Here is a 13,416-nt window from a genome sequence, read left to right as displayed (position 1 = left end):
CACACAACGGTTCCAGAGGGGCGGGAGCTGTGGAAGCTGGGCAGCTCGTAGGTGGGAGAGTGTGAATCGCCCCAGAGGACGAGCTGTGTTCACTCTGCATGCTAAATGAGCTGGAAACAGTATTACACTTCTTCACCTCGCGCTTTTCATCAAAGCCGATGTTCATTTAGCAAACGACGGTCCCGTTTAGTGTCAAATGGACCATAAAGCAGGGTTCAGGGCGGGGCTACCTTGTGATTGACAGGTCGCTGCCACGGCGTTGTCTGTGTTTTTTTTATCGCTTTCATAGTTCATAGTGTGTTTTCACTTCATGAAAGTTAATTGTAATCTTTTGGTCATATAAAAATTCAACAATCTATTGCACCCTCTCGTGTCACTACTGGTTGAAGAGAAAAAAGATGGCGACGGCCAAAATGAAGAACTCATTAATACCAAAGACTCTCCCTCGAGCTTCGGCAGTGATTAGAAGCCCTGGAGAGCGTCCGCTCATATTTACAGTTTGTGAAAAGACAAATCCTCCGACAGTTTCACGTTCAAACATTCTACTCAAGGACACGCGGTGCCAAGACGAGCACGACTTTAGGAGTGCAGAGAAACCTGTCAGCCCCAGATACGCTTTTTTATTATTAACTAAGAAAAATGTTTTCTCCACATTTGTGTTGCAATTTGACAAAGTCCATCTGGAAATCATCAAGAAGTCATTTAGACCTAATTTGCGCAGCGGCCTCTAGAAACGCAGCACTGTCCTCCAAGTGATGCAGCCGACTCAGCTTCCAGAAACCCATACATATACATACATACACACACACACACACATACATACATACATACACACACACATGCACACATACATGCACGCACTCTTCACAAAGCCGGGAGCTGGAACTAAGTGCTGCAATTGCTGACGAAAACCGCAGATACTTGACACACGTCCCACCAGAGAAGAAGAAGATGAGGGAAATGGAATTAGCGCTCAGACTGAAAGACAAAACACACACCAATGGACCCCCCCCCCCCCCGATACGCATTAACATGCACAGACGGGGTACGCTCACATGCACGCTGACGAATTCATCAGTGGAGAGAATAGCTAGAGGGCGCAAACATGTTGTTTCACATGTTGCAGAACTATGCCACTTCAGTTCCAGGGGAGCCGAATGTTTCGCCTGCCCACCCCCCCCTTCGCCGTGCCGTTTGTCTTTTGAAATGGCCATAAACGGAGCCGCAACTGATTTTAAAGTGACAGGGAGGCAAGGCCATCTTATTCATCACAGTGGAGTAGTGTTTGAAGGCCCTGCCCCCGCTACGACCCCGCCTATCGCCGGCTGATCTATGGCGTGCCAACAAACCCAAACAAGGTGTCACCTTGCCGGGACAAATAGGCGACAACAGACTTGGGGGCATTTGGTAATCCTTACCTGCATGCTTCAACCTGTGTGGCGCTGGAGAATTCATTTTACCGTGCCCACGAGCGGCTGTACAAGCCGTTCTCCCCCCTCTCATATTTTATTTCTCTCTCTGTTAGAACATCTTGTCCCCCTTCTTCTCTCACTCCTGCATTTTCAACACAGTGTCAGGAAATACAAAAGTCTGTGGTCTTTCAAACCCGCTGGGAGTGACAAAGAGAAGCAGTCAGAGAACGCTGTTTCCTGACCTCGGGCTGGATTTGGTGGATTCACGGAGCGGCACATTTTAGAAAGTTTCACCCCATTTATTAAAAACGGCGCCCTACCTTGCTGAGCTGGCCGGCCGGCGAGCCGCTGTTGTTGACAGTGTGGCATTTGAAGTTGAGCAACGACTCCCCCGCGGCGTCGCGCTCTCGTCTCTCGTCCTTGTCGGTGCGGGAGCGGCCGTCAGCGGGGGGGGGCGAGGTGGCGGACGAGGGGGAGGGCCGCTGGAGAGCCGTGCAGGACAGTCCGAGGAAGTTAGACGGCCGGATAAGGAAGGCCTCCAGAGCGATGTTCGCAGATACCTGGGGTGAGGGAGGGGGGCAGGCCATGAATTAAGAGTTGGGCGGCGGCGGAAGAGATTTATATATTATTAGTCATTAAGCAGATGCTTTTATCCCAAGCGACAGCAGAGAGAGGGAGAATAATAGACAGGGGGAAGCGAGAAGAAACAAAGGAAGCAATTTCTCTTTCTCTCGCCTCATTCGAGCTATCTGCTGAAGCCAAATTAACTTCTCTGCGAGACAAGGTAAGGCTACGGGACATTTAGTCAGATAATCAACCTTCGCCCCCAGCTGAGTGAGTGTGTGCCCGCCATGTACCTTGGAAATGACCTGGTTGTCTCCGCTCAGCGCCAGGTCGGCGATGCGCTCCACGCACTGCACGATGCGGGTGCATGCTCGCGCCTCGTTCTGCGCCATCCACAGGATGTGCTCCTCCACCAGCATCATGTTGCTGGCTACGTCCGAGATGTAGTCCCCCAGCTGTGGAGACGCAAGCAGACGTGTGTCGCAAATGAAGTGCGCGGAGACAAAACGGCACAAACTGTACTGTACGAAGCCCACACACACACACACACACACACACGCACACAGGAGGAGGCAGACTCATCATGCACATCAATCACATCCGCAACAACAGGCACATTTATAATCTCCAGTCAGAATTGGGAGGGAGGCAAATGGTGGCTTCATTCATTATGGGGAGATTTAATTTAGATTAGCGGCTCCGATGGGGCCTAATCGCTTCCCTGGGATGGCAGTTTGCTATTTACTTACTGTACTTCTCATTGTTGCCTCGTTCGACTGTTCTTTATTGGATGAATGAGGGTGGTCTCATCAGCATTGTCCCAGGAATGATAAAACATTAAGTATCTCCTCATAATATCTCCTCCCGGGTGACCCATGATGAGTAATTGGACAAGTGAGAGCTAATATTGATTCTCTTCACCAACTTGAGCTCAATGGCCTTCCCCTCGCACAACCCGACCTTCGGTGTGCCGTAAAGCCCCCCCACCCAATCGCCTGTGGACACAAAAACGTGAGGGAGGTACGCTTGAGGTAAAACTTGCTCAAAAAGAGATGCGTCTTCATGACCGTGATCGGCATTCTGGTCCAACGCTGTGGCGGGCGGGAGGAAAATGTCAGGAGGTGAAAAGTTAAGCCGTCTGGAATGAATTGAAGGATTGGAGCCAGAGCGACAGCGTGTCGCCGCGTCTCTTTTTAACGCTGAGGTCCACTTAAGGGCACTTTTCTGTTTCGCTCAACCGGGACACTCGAGAAGCCGTCGTTACGTCGCGAGTGGAAGAGCAGTTTTTTTCCCGATAAACCTCATCAACTGCAAAGCATCGCATCAAAACAGGAGCAGCAGCTAACGATGCGAGTACAGTAAGTTACAGTGTGAGAAACATGTGCTTCAGAGGAAACGGCCATCTTTCGTACTGTCGTGTCTGGATCTACGAGGCGTTTCTCTTTGCGTGCGCTCACACTCACGTCTCTGCGTTTCTCCACCAGCCTCGTCAGCCTCTCCACCAGGTGCGTGACGAAGATGACGTCCATGACGTCGGTGAAGTGCGCCGCCCTGCTGGTGAAGGCCACCAACTGCCGGCCTAAAGGCTGAGCGTTGGTGGCGTTGACGGTTATCTGGAATACAAAAGGCAAACGGGCGGCATTAATTCAGAGAGGGCGACGAGTGTTTCCCCGACGTTCATTGTCAAATTCACACCATCATTAATCCTCTGCTCGGAGTGCAGACACACACACACACACACACACACACACACACACACCGTACTGGTTACAAACACGCTGATGTGCTGATGGATTCGAATTTTGTGTGTGTTTTTTTAGCTGCCCTCTTTGTTTTCCGTGACGTTTGCTAAGAGTGATGTAATGTAGCTCCGGTGCGTTTCATGCGAGCGCGGCGCCAGACTCCATTTCAAAAATTGCCTTTTAAATGCTGCACTGCTCGTCAGCAATCGGTCACACGGTAACTCGGGAGGCAATTTGGCCTTGTGTGCTTTGATTCATTTGGAATGCAGTTAATACACCAGTCGCCCTGTAGTTTTTAATGAAAAGCCAACTCCTGTTGTTCCTCACCACTGCTTAGGGAAAAAAGAAATGACAGGAGTGACACTCCAGACAGCTTTAACAGCGACCTATACTTTAAGTCTAACTTATGGCGATGTGAAGAGTTGTTGAGATGGATTTTGAAAAGGCAACTGAAGAAATTTGAGGCCAGATTTTGGTGCCATAATGAGTCCACAAACAGGAGATGATCACACAGTCCGTCGTCACATGAAACAGCTTTGACAACATGTAATCAATTATAAATCACTCTTACTGTTATTTCCTGCCATGCGTGTAGTTTTGAACGCTTTAATGTGGCGCTGTATTCCCACGAGTACCGCAGAACGAAACGGGCTCGCCGCCTGTCGGCTCGCATCATGTACATAAAGGCCGACGCGTACAGATGTGCAAATACCTGCAGGCTACGGATGAATCGGCGGAGATGTTTGTTTCATGTGTTCTAGGAATACGAAGTTATCGAAACGCCGGCAAATATGTCAAAGTCGACATGCTGAACGTCGGTAAAAGCTGGAACGGATTCACTGACAATGAGAACAAAGTGTGGATGAGATACCTGTGTGAGCTCGTGCAGCACGCGGGTCAGTTCACTGGCGTACGGGCACTGAGTGTAGTCCTCCTCGGCCCACCGTCCGGCGCGGTCGCAGCTCCGCCACGCCTTCTTCGCCTTCTGGCCGGAGGGGTGAGGGCCGCTGCCGCTGGCCGGGCGGGGGGCGGAGCCGAAGGCGGCGGGAGCGCAGGGCAGGAAGGCCAGGATGCCAGCCAAGGTCTTTGGCCACCTGCCACACAAGATATCAGTCAATGGAGCGAGTTTGGGAGTCTTCACTCGCGGCACCAGATGGCAATTTCATCCTCCCTGTGCTTAGGAAATTATTAATTTGCATATTTGATTTACAGCTAACTCACTTTTTTTTTTTTTTCTTTTTTGCAGAAGACTGCAGATTCTGATACTTGATTGTGAAACAATGTGTTGTCTTGGTGATGCCTTCTGACTTAATTAACTTCATCAACTAACTTTAATAATCAACTTTGTTGTGTTTCCACTTAGTGCACAATGGAACTTAAGAACGGGGAGTACTACTCAGCCTGTGTAATGTACTCTGTGGCTCTGAATGAGCTGCCTAAAGTCTTTCATTGGGGTTATTGTTTGGTTATGGCATGGAATATTATTCAACAGACTGTTTTTGGTACAAACTGGGGGCGTGGAGGGTAAAAGACATTGGAACTCAACAGCCCGGGATCTAATTGAATTGTGGGAAATGTAGCTTTTGGTTTTTGGAGCTTTATGAAGGCGAGTTACTAAATTGCCACAGATGGAACAAGAGAGAGAGACAGAATGAGAAACCTGCTCCTGCCTGAAGGGGAGGATTCAGCCTAAAGGAGTAATTACAAGTGGTGTTCGTACGGCCATGCAAAGTTCAATGAAGTCTCCTCTGAAGCAAGAAATGAGACTTTGTCAATAATGTCGTCAAGAGCCAAGTCCTGGAGCTGCTCCGCTGACCAACCTGTGATGGGGGGGGGGGGGGGGGGGGGGGGGGCATTTTCATTTTCCGGGTGATGCCTGTTAGTGTTACAATGAAATAAAGCTCATTTGAGTGTGAAAAGTCAGCCAAACATTCGCACTCCACTACATTAGCCTCCCTTTCCCAGATAATAAAAAGAACTTCGGGTTTTTTTTTGGTTTCTTTGGCGCTGGTGTCGATGCCTCTGCGGCCTGAAGGAAAGAGTTGTTTCTTCTCACACATATCGATCAATTTGTCTGCAATCAGAGGAGAAACACGCGTCCTGTGTTTGGTGTGATTCTCTCCTTAAGGCGACGTCCATAACCCCACCGCAGAGACGCAGCTGAAGTGATGCTCATAGCGGCAACACTTTTGCCTTCATCGAAATGAAAATAAAGGAGCTCCGCACTCAGGAGGCAGGTAATCTGTTCTGAGGGGAGAGAGAGCTGCCATCTCGCTGCTCCCTCCCCCATTCTCTCTCTCTCTTCTTTTTTTTCCTCCCCTCCTCTCGCTCTCATCTGTGTTGCAGCTGCAGCAGCAGCGGCAAGCAGCTACTTAGTAATAAATGGCGTTAATTTCGCCCCCCCAACAAAGTAGGGGGCTCATTTTCCAGCCCATTACTCCAGTGCTCCGGCAGAAACAAAGCCCCGGCGCTCGCTGTGCTGGAAGTGGGCTGTAAAGTACAGCGGCTACAAAAGGAGCATACACGACAACGGCAGAGCCACATGGGGGGGGGCGAATGGGCGAGAGAGTGTTTTGTTACGACCACAAGGTTTCAAGGTGTTCACGAAGAGCGGAGGACAGGAAAACAGGAGGATAGATGGAGGGCGAGGAGGTGTGCCGTTTTTGTTCCTCTTTTCATGTGAAACCTGAGTCACAGGAACACGTGACCTTCTTTCTTTGTTATTTCATCTTTTTTACAGTCTTGCTATGAAGCCGAAATACATTGAGCCATAATGTTTGTGGGAGTTTTTCATATCACGTATCCAATTATTACTAAACCCTATGAACCGTCCAGGCTCTAGTGTACACACAGAACTCCGGCCCCTTTTTCTTTTTTTTTTTTTACGGTTAATGAGCCACATCTGGTGCGAGGCCGACCAGGTGTGGCAGATTCCTGTCAGGTGGAACAAAGAGCAGCAGCAAGAGGCAGACTCAATCTCCTCAACTGCACTGTACATGTAGTGATAATGGCAGAGAGAGTGAGTGGACTGATTACAGTCTTAATTTTTATACGTAGACTCCGTAATTAGGACTGGTGACTAAATTATAGGGCGCACTATTGCCTTATTTTGTTGGAGACCTTCTGGTCTCAGCTTTGAAAACCGGCGATTATTGTCCGTTACCACTAATTACACTGAACTAGTTGGTAAACGAAAGCTACTTCTGATTTAAGGATATGGTGTATTTACAGACAGATGGACAGACAGCTAGCTTAGCTTGATACATACAAAAATGGAGGGAAACAGCTGGCCTGGTTCTCTTTGAGGTGGCACAATCTGCCAAACACCTTTAAACTCTCACTAATTAAAAGTGTGTACATTTTTTAAAATTTGTACAAAAACTGGCACGTAGAGATGACACGTTGTGGTTTGATGGTGGAGTTTTATGCTGTAGGGAGATTTTGGACTTACATTTGGACTGAGCCACGCTAGCTGTTTGCACCTGTTTCCAGTCTTTGTGCTAACTTAGTAGCTTCACACATTATAGAGTGCTGCAGGAACCACCTAGAACCGTACATGGGTTCAAATATTTTCACTTGTTCCCTCAATTCGAAGTCAAGAATCTTGTGGTTAGAGGCCTGAAACAACATCTGTTAACGCAAGCTTAAGAGATTTTAAAGTTGTCTTCTACGACATTAAACATTAACATTTTGAAGCTTTCGGGTGGAGGGAACCAGTGCGATGTCGACTTCCGGGGTTGGCCTAAAGAAATGCGTTCCCCTTGCAGTACTCTAATACCGTACAAACATGAGAGTTTTATCAACCGGTTCATCGAACTCTTGCCGAGACAGTGAATAAGCGTATTTCCCACGGGTTGAGCGTGACTCACCTGAAGTCGCCCTTGTTGTTGGCGACTCTGTCCACGGGGCAGTACGGCGCCGACGTCTCCAGAACCACGATCTCCATTTGCTGAGAAGCGTTGCCACGGGAACTGGTCACCAGGCACTCCCAGATGCCAGCGATGCCCACGTCGATGTTGGAGAGGATGACCTCACTGGAGGAGAACAGAGGCGTGAAACTGTGAGCGTGTGGATTGTGTGTCTACAGTGGTGCGTGTGTGTGTGTGTGTGTGTGTGTGTGTGTTGGCGATCTTCTTCCTATGTGCTTTAAATGGTCTTAAAAGGTTTGGACAAGGTGCTGGATTAGGATTTGGCCTTGAGTTTAGGGTTAAATAGATTGAGGAATATCTTTGTGTAAAGTCTTGAATTTAAAGTGTTTTTTATTTTTTTTTGGGGGATTAGGCTAAGGATTAGAGTTAGTCATTGGTGAGGGTTAAGGTTAGGGCAACACTTTAAGGATCCTGCAGTCAGCGGAAGCTCCTCATCAGTACGGGACCACGAAAATGTGTGTGTGCACGCTTCACAGATCCAGTTCACATGAAGACCCTGGTGCGCATGTCGTATGCGGGGGCTTCAGATGTTGCCCGTGACTCAAGATGATCATTACTCATGCTTATCTTTCCTACTTTGTCACAGCGATTCCTATCTCAATGGAAAATGCCTCATTAAACAACGGATGGTGAAACAGTGACAATGAGCCAATGCAGGCCATTTGCCAAGGCGACTAATCTCGAGGATTTTACTCCTTATGAAGAAAAAAAAAAAGAGGATAAAAGCTGCCGGAGATTGCTAAGCAACGGGTATTATCACCATGGCAATATTACCTCCTTGAGAAAACTGTTTATTTTACAAAAAAATATACTCTTTGCTTTGTGTGTACTCAAGTCGTGTTTTCAGTATACCCACACAATACCGTAAAAAGTGTTTAAATGAGAGTCAGTAAGGGAAGAACGCTCGGAGAAAAAAAAGGGAAGGTGCGACAGTTGAAAAACGATAAAGTGACAGCCGGACAAGAGTGTGCAATGGTTGAGAGTGAAGATGATAATGGCTGAGAGGCTCTCATGTGGAGAAGCTGTAATCCCAGAGAACCTTTTCTCAGAGGACGTGAGAGAAATATTATTCAAAAACATGAAACGCCTTCATTTTGTCTGCTTCTCTCTCGCCTCCCGTCTCTGTCTCAATATGCTCATGACTAGAGCAACTACTTTAGACACGGGCCTGTCCCAGGATGCACTGGGGGAAAGGCAGGGAAACACTCCAGCACATCACCGGACCCACACATGAACACAAACACATTCACACAGTTTCAAACTCGCCGGACTACTGAAGAGAACTAGCGTACATCAAGTTGGAGAGAGACAACCATGCGTCAAAACATAATAAGACTGCATTGCATTCTGGTCTATTGAGTGCAAAACATTGGCATCTCTGCCTCCTCTGCCATGGATTTCTCCCCGTATGACTTTGATCATCAGTCCCCAGTAGTGCACTTAAGACAGAAGGCTTCGCTCTTGGATTCTGCCGGCTGTGAAACTGCTTTGTTGAAAATGTGTTTGAAATTGAAAATAATACAAATTTAAATTTCGGACGGATGATGGCGCCAGATGAAATGTTTGTACAATTGTACAACCACGGACGTCGGAGCCAAACTAAATGGCGATCTATTCGATAGTTCTTTAAATATTTCAGTTTAGATCAAAGTGGCGAAGCACATGACTGACATTGCTATCCCCAGAGACACACTGCACACGTGGCTAAAAATAAGAATATAGCTTTATTAATATTCCCGTGTATCTTTACTGCTCTTACAGGAATATCAGTCTTCGTGGGAGTGAGTAAAATAACTACTGTAGTTGAAGCTAGTAGCCTACAAGGAACTTTCATGTTCTGTTGACTTTGCTGGTCCCTGTGGACAAAAGGAGTCCGAGCTGAAGGAGTTTCTGGTCAACCAGCAGGATTGTGTATGATTTAGCGCGCGATCCGACCCGGCGATACCGATGACAAGCATTAGGAATAACTACATAGAGAGAGCCAATCTTCTCTCTGATGGTCTGGTTTACTTACGTAGGTCATACAGAGGCAATCCTTTCAGTAGTCCGTCAGTCAAATGCTTTCAGACTACAGTGTTTTGAATCTAACGTGTAACTACAGTCACATTGTGCTCAGGTTTGAGGAGTGAACTCCACTGCTGCCTGTTTTGTCAGAGAAGACGAGCAGAAATCAGAGAACGCTGCTGACACCCCCCCCCCCCCCCCCCCCGTACCGAGCGGACCCCGCGTCTTTGCTCCAATGAATAAAACAAGTCCTGATTTCATCTCCTGTGTTCCACTAAAGCTCTGTTTTCTGATTGCTTTTCTAAAAGGCCCTCGATCAGATTTTGAACGCTTGACTGAGATGATGACATTCTTGGCCACAGCATCAGTGTGTGTGTGTGTGTGTGTGTGTGTGTGGACTGTCTGTGAACACATGTGACGGTTATTGCGTGTGTCTATTGTCAGTTGTCCTAAAAAAAGATTTTTAAAAATGACTTGTTCTTTAAAAGGATTTTTGCACCAATCATATGGGAGCGTTTTTGATGTATTGTCATTAAGACGGATTTCCACAGAGTCTTGACACACAATAGTAGAAATGAGTCACTCAGACTGTGACGATGTCCTTAACTCTTACCTCTCTTCCACACGCTTATTCTGCCTCACGCACACTCTTTCTCCCCCTCCCCCTGTGAAACGTCGTCCTCCCTCTTCCACACGTTGAGTTGTGAAGTGTGGACGGGCTTTATATTGAAACCCTCTGGGCTCAGTGCAGCTGTCAGCATCTGTGCAGTGCAACAGTTATATAACGAACCCCGATGAGGACATACGTCGTCTACTAAAACCTAATCTAAACATGACATATTGCAGGGTTATTGTCAGTCATGCTCATCACAGGACTGCTATTCTACAGGGTAATTCATTGGGATACCCCTCAAACTGATTTTCATCGTCACGCAGGATAACGATAATGGTAGCGCATGTCCATGTTTCAAATACTGCACGTAAAGCCAACACTTCCCACTTTGCTTACTGATTTAGCAAAGCGGAACTTGAGGGATTTCAGCATTGGAGACGTTCCTCTACAGACTCTGCTAGATTGAAAACAAACAAACAGCGGATCAGTTGCAGGGGATTGTTAGTGAAAAACCCAAATAAATGTGGGTTTACAGGCAGCGCTCAGGTGGGGAACCGATGGGGCTATAACCTCCATGGAGAATGACAGTCGCCCCACTGTAACCCCACCAATGAATGACCAGGCGCTGGACTTTCCTGTATCTGTCTCTCTCATTCCTCAGATCATCAGATCGTCCACATTTCCATTGTAACCTTCTGTGTGTCGTATGGGTGAGTTCACGTTCACATCAGGCACGTTGTATTAACTTTAAAGGTGTTTTGTCTCTTGTACAGAAAAAAGATTTATGTTCGCATTCAGTGTTAAGGCCTTCGAACACCAAGTAGGTGTTTTTGTGTAAAAATATTTTGAATCCGTCATCCGATGAAAATCGCTTTGCAAACTGAAAACTGAGTAAATAACGCGGGTACAAAGGATAGCGCTAGTCCCAAATGATGCTAATGAATGAATGACATTAGCTTTTTTTTTACCAATAAAAAGCTAAATCATTGTCAGACGATAGCCGGTGGGTTCCCAGAATGCATTTCGGCCAATGCATTTCACCTCTTTTGCCCTCCACACGTACGGTTCACCTGCGTTTAACCGAAGCCTGCTTGAACGTGATTGGTCCATACTACTACTTCAGATGGGGAACCATGTTGACTTAAAAATCCGTCTTCTTGCCTTTGCTGGTGCATTGCTGCATCACGGCCACCTGTAGATCAGCGGAATATTGAGAAACAATTGGCAGTTGCACGTCATCGTGCACGAGACAAACAAAACAGGGACCCACGTATTGGAAAAACTGCTCCACAGCCCTTCCGGAAGTCCAAAACTCCAGAGCTCACCTTTGAGTAAACTGCTATTCGCTCTGCATTTCCACTTCGGTGTCCTGGCCTCATTCTACAAATGCGTCGCTTCATCATCCTCGTCGAGGTACAAGAAGACTGGTGAAAATGAGAAAGTGGAGGCAGGCGTCGAGAGACGAGCTTAGAACAATGGGGAGAGGCCACCTGTGAGGTGCTACAGTAATAAGCCCCTCAGGTGCTGCTCACTGCTGGCAGGGCTGTTAGTGTTAGAGGGGGTGGGGGGGGTTGACTGGAGCTGTTATGAGCAGGACTCGGGGCTCAAATATCCTCTCACTAAAGATGCTGCTTTTGTAGAGATCTGAGCTGTCGTTTTGTTTGTTTTTTGCTATGCTCTCTATCAGTTTTCTATCTATTTCTGCATCTGTCTGTTTTCTGTCGGCGCTTGATGTCATAGTTATGTAATTGTTATTGTCGTGTTTGCAGAGGGCAGATGATACTTGACAATCAAACGCCACGTGTCCACACATAGCAGCTGCACCGCTCAATAACTAACTCGTGATCGAGTCATTAATGAAGCCCCAGCTAGAGAGAAATGATGTCGGCATTTAACAATACACTCCAACTTTGCTTAAAACTTAAATGGACAAATGTTTGCTGCTGATCTCTTGGTTTCCTTCCAAGTCATCAAAGAGGTGTGTAGATTTTGGGATTATTATTTATTACATTAAAGGGGCTGAAGCGTCATTCAACCTTTTTGGTCATTTGGACTAATCTTGTTGAATGTTCACATAATAAATAATGACCGGCGACACCAGTGCATGAAACAAAACAGATGAATTAGATTGTTATGGATGGTGATGATGATGATGATGATGCTGATGATGATGCTGGTAGTGGTGATGATGCTGATGATGATGGTGGTGATGATGCTGGTGGTGATGATGATGATGATGATGATGATGATGATGATGATGATGGTGGTGGTGATGATGCTGATGATGATGCTGGTAGTGGTGATGATGATGATGATGATGATGGTGGTGATGATGCTGATGCTGGTGGTGATGATGCTGGTGGTGATTATGATGATGATGATGATGGTGGTGGTGATGATGCTGATGATGATGATGGTGGTGGTGGTGATGATGCTGATGATGATGCTGGTGGTGATGATGATGCTGGTGGTGATGATGGTGGTGGTGATGATGCTGCTGCTGGTGGTGATGATGATGGTGGTGATGATGGTGGTGGTGATGATGCTGCTGCTGGTGGTGATGATACTGCTGGTGGTGATGATGATGGTGATGATGATGATGCTGGTGGTGGTGCGGTTGGTGGTTTTGCATGTGTACTTGCCACTGTGATTCAGGCATGTACGACAGAGCTGCTGCACTTGTCTCTTCTCGACCATGAGCGGTCTGCAGAGAGGACAGTTACATCATCGCTGTACATGGGCCAACTGTCTGAATGCTGAGAAACACACAGGGAAATACCCCCCCACCCCCACTCCAACACACACACACACCTCTTCTCCCTCTCCTACTCCTCTCCCGGTTGCCTCGTGAAGGAAAGCTTCACTACAGGAGGCGAATCCTGCTGCAGCTTGGTCACAGACAGCCCTGGTTGAACCGCTGCACCAAGACAAGACAAGGGGAGCGGAGGGAAAAGCGCTCCAACGGCCGGTCCGGTTTACAGAAAAAAAAAGGTCATCCTCACGTAAATGAACGTATGAAGGAAAAAGGCCCCGGTATGTGGTGCGCAGTGGGGCAGGGCCACACAAAGCACTGACCTACATCCACAGCAACACTGCACCATTGTAGGAGCGGCTCCCCGAGGACTCATTAGGGAGCGCTTACGCTCGCACGC

The 13,416-nt window shown here is 47.5% G+C and overlaps 1 protein-coding gene across 1 annotated transcript in view; it reads right to left on the bottom strand.

Moving 5' to 3' along the window:
- The window catches only part of adgra1b (adhesion G protein-coupled receptor A1b), a 148,320-nt gene that overhangs the window by 100,193 nt on the left and 34,711 nt on the right, over nt 1-13,416 (bottom strand). The window contains exons 8-12 of the mRNA XM_076077200.1: nt 7,588-7,752; nt 4,590-4,812; nt 3,440-3,589; nt 2,270-2,431; nt 1,733-1,972 (exon numbers count right to left, since the gene is read on the bottom strand). Of these exons, the coding sequence (XP_075933315.1) occupies nt 1,733-1,972; nt 2,270-2,431; nt 3,440-3,589; nt 4,590-4,812; nt 7,588-7,752 (940 nt within the window). The remainder of the gene's footprint in view (nt 1-1,732; nt 1,973-2,269; nt 2,432-3,439; nt 3,590-4,589; nt 4,813-7,587; nt 7,753-13,416) is intronic.

Source organism: Anarhichas minor, unplaced genomic scaffold (assembly GCF_050575085.1).
Source record: "Anarhichas minor isolate MPS153535 unplaced genomic scaffold, ASM5057508v1 ptg000058l, whole genome shotgun sequence".
Classification (NCBI taxonomy): Eukaryota; Metazoa; Chordata; class Actinopteri; order Perciformes; family Anarhichadidae; genus Anarhichas; species Anarhichas minor.
Note: the sequence above shows the minus strand (reverse complement) of the source record. Positions and strands in the feature narration are given on the sequence as shown.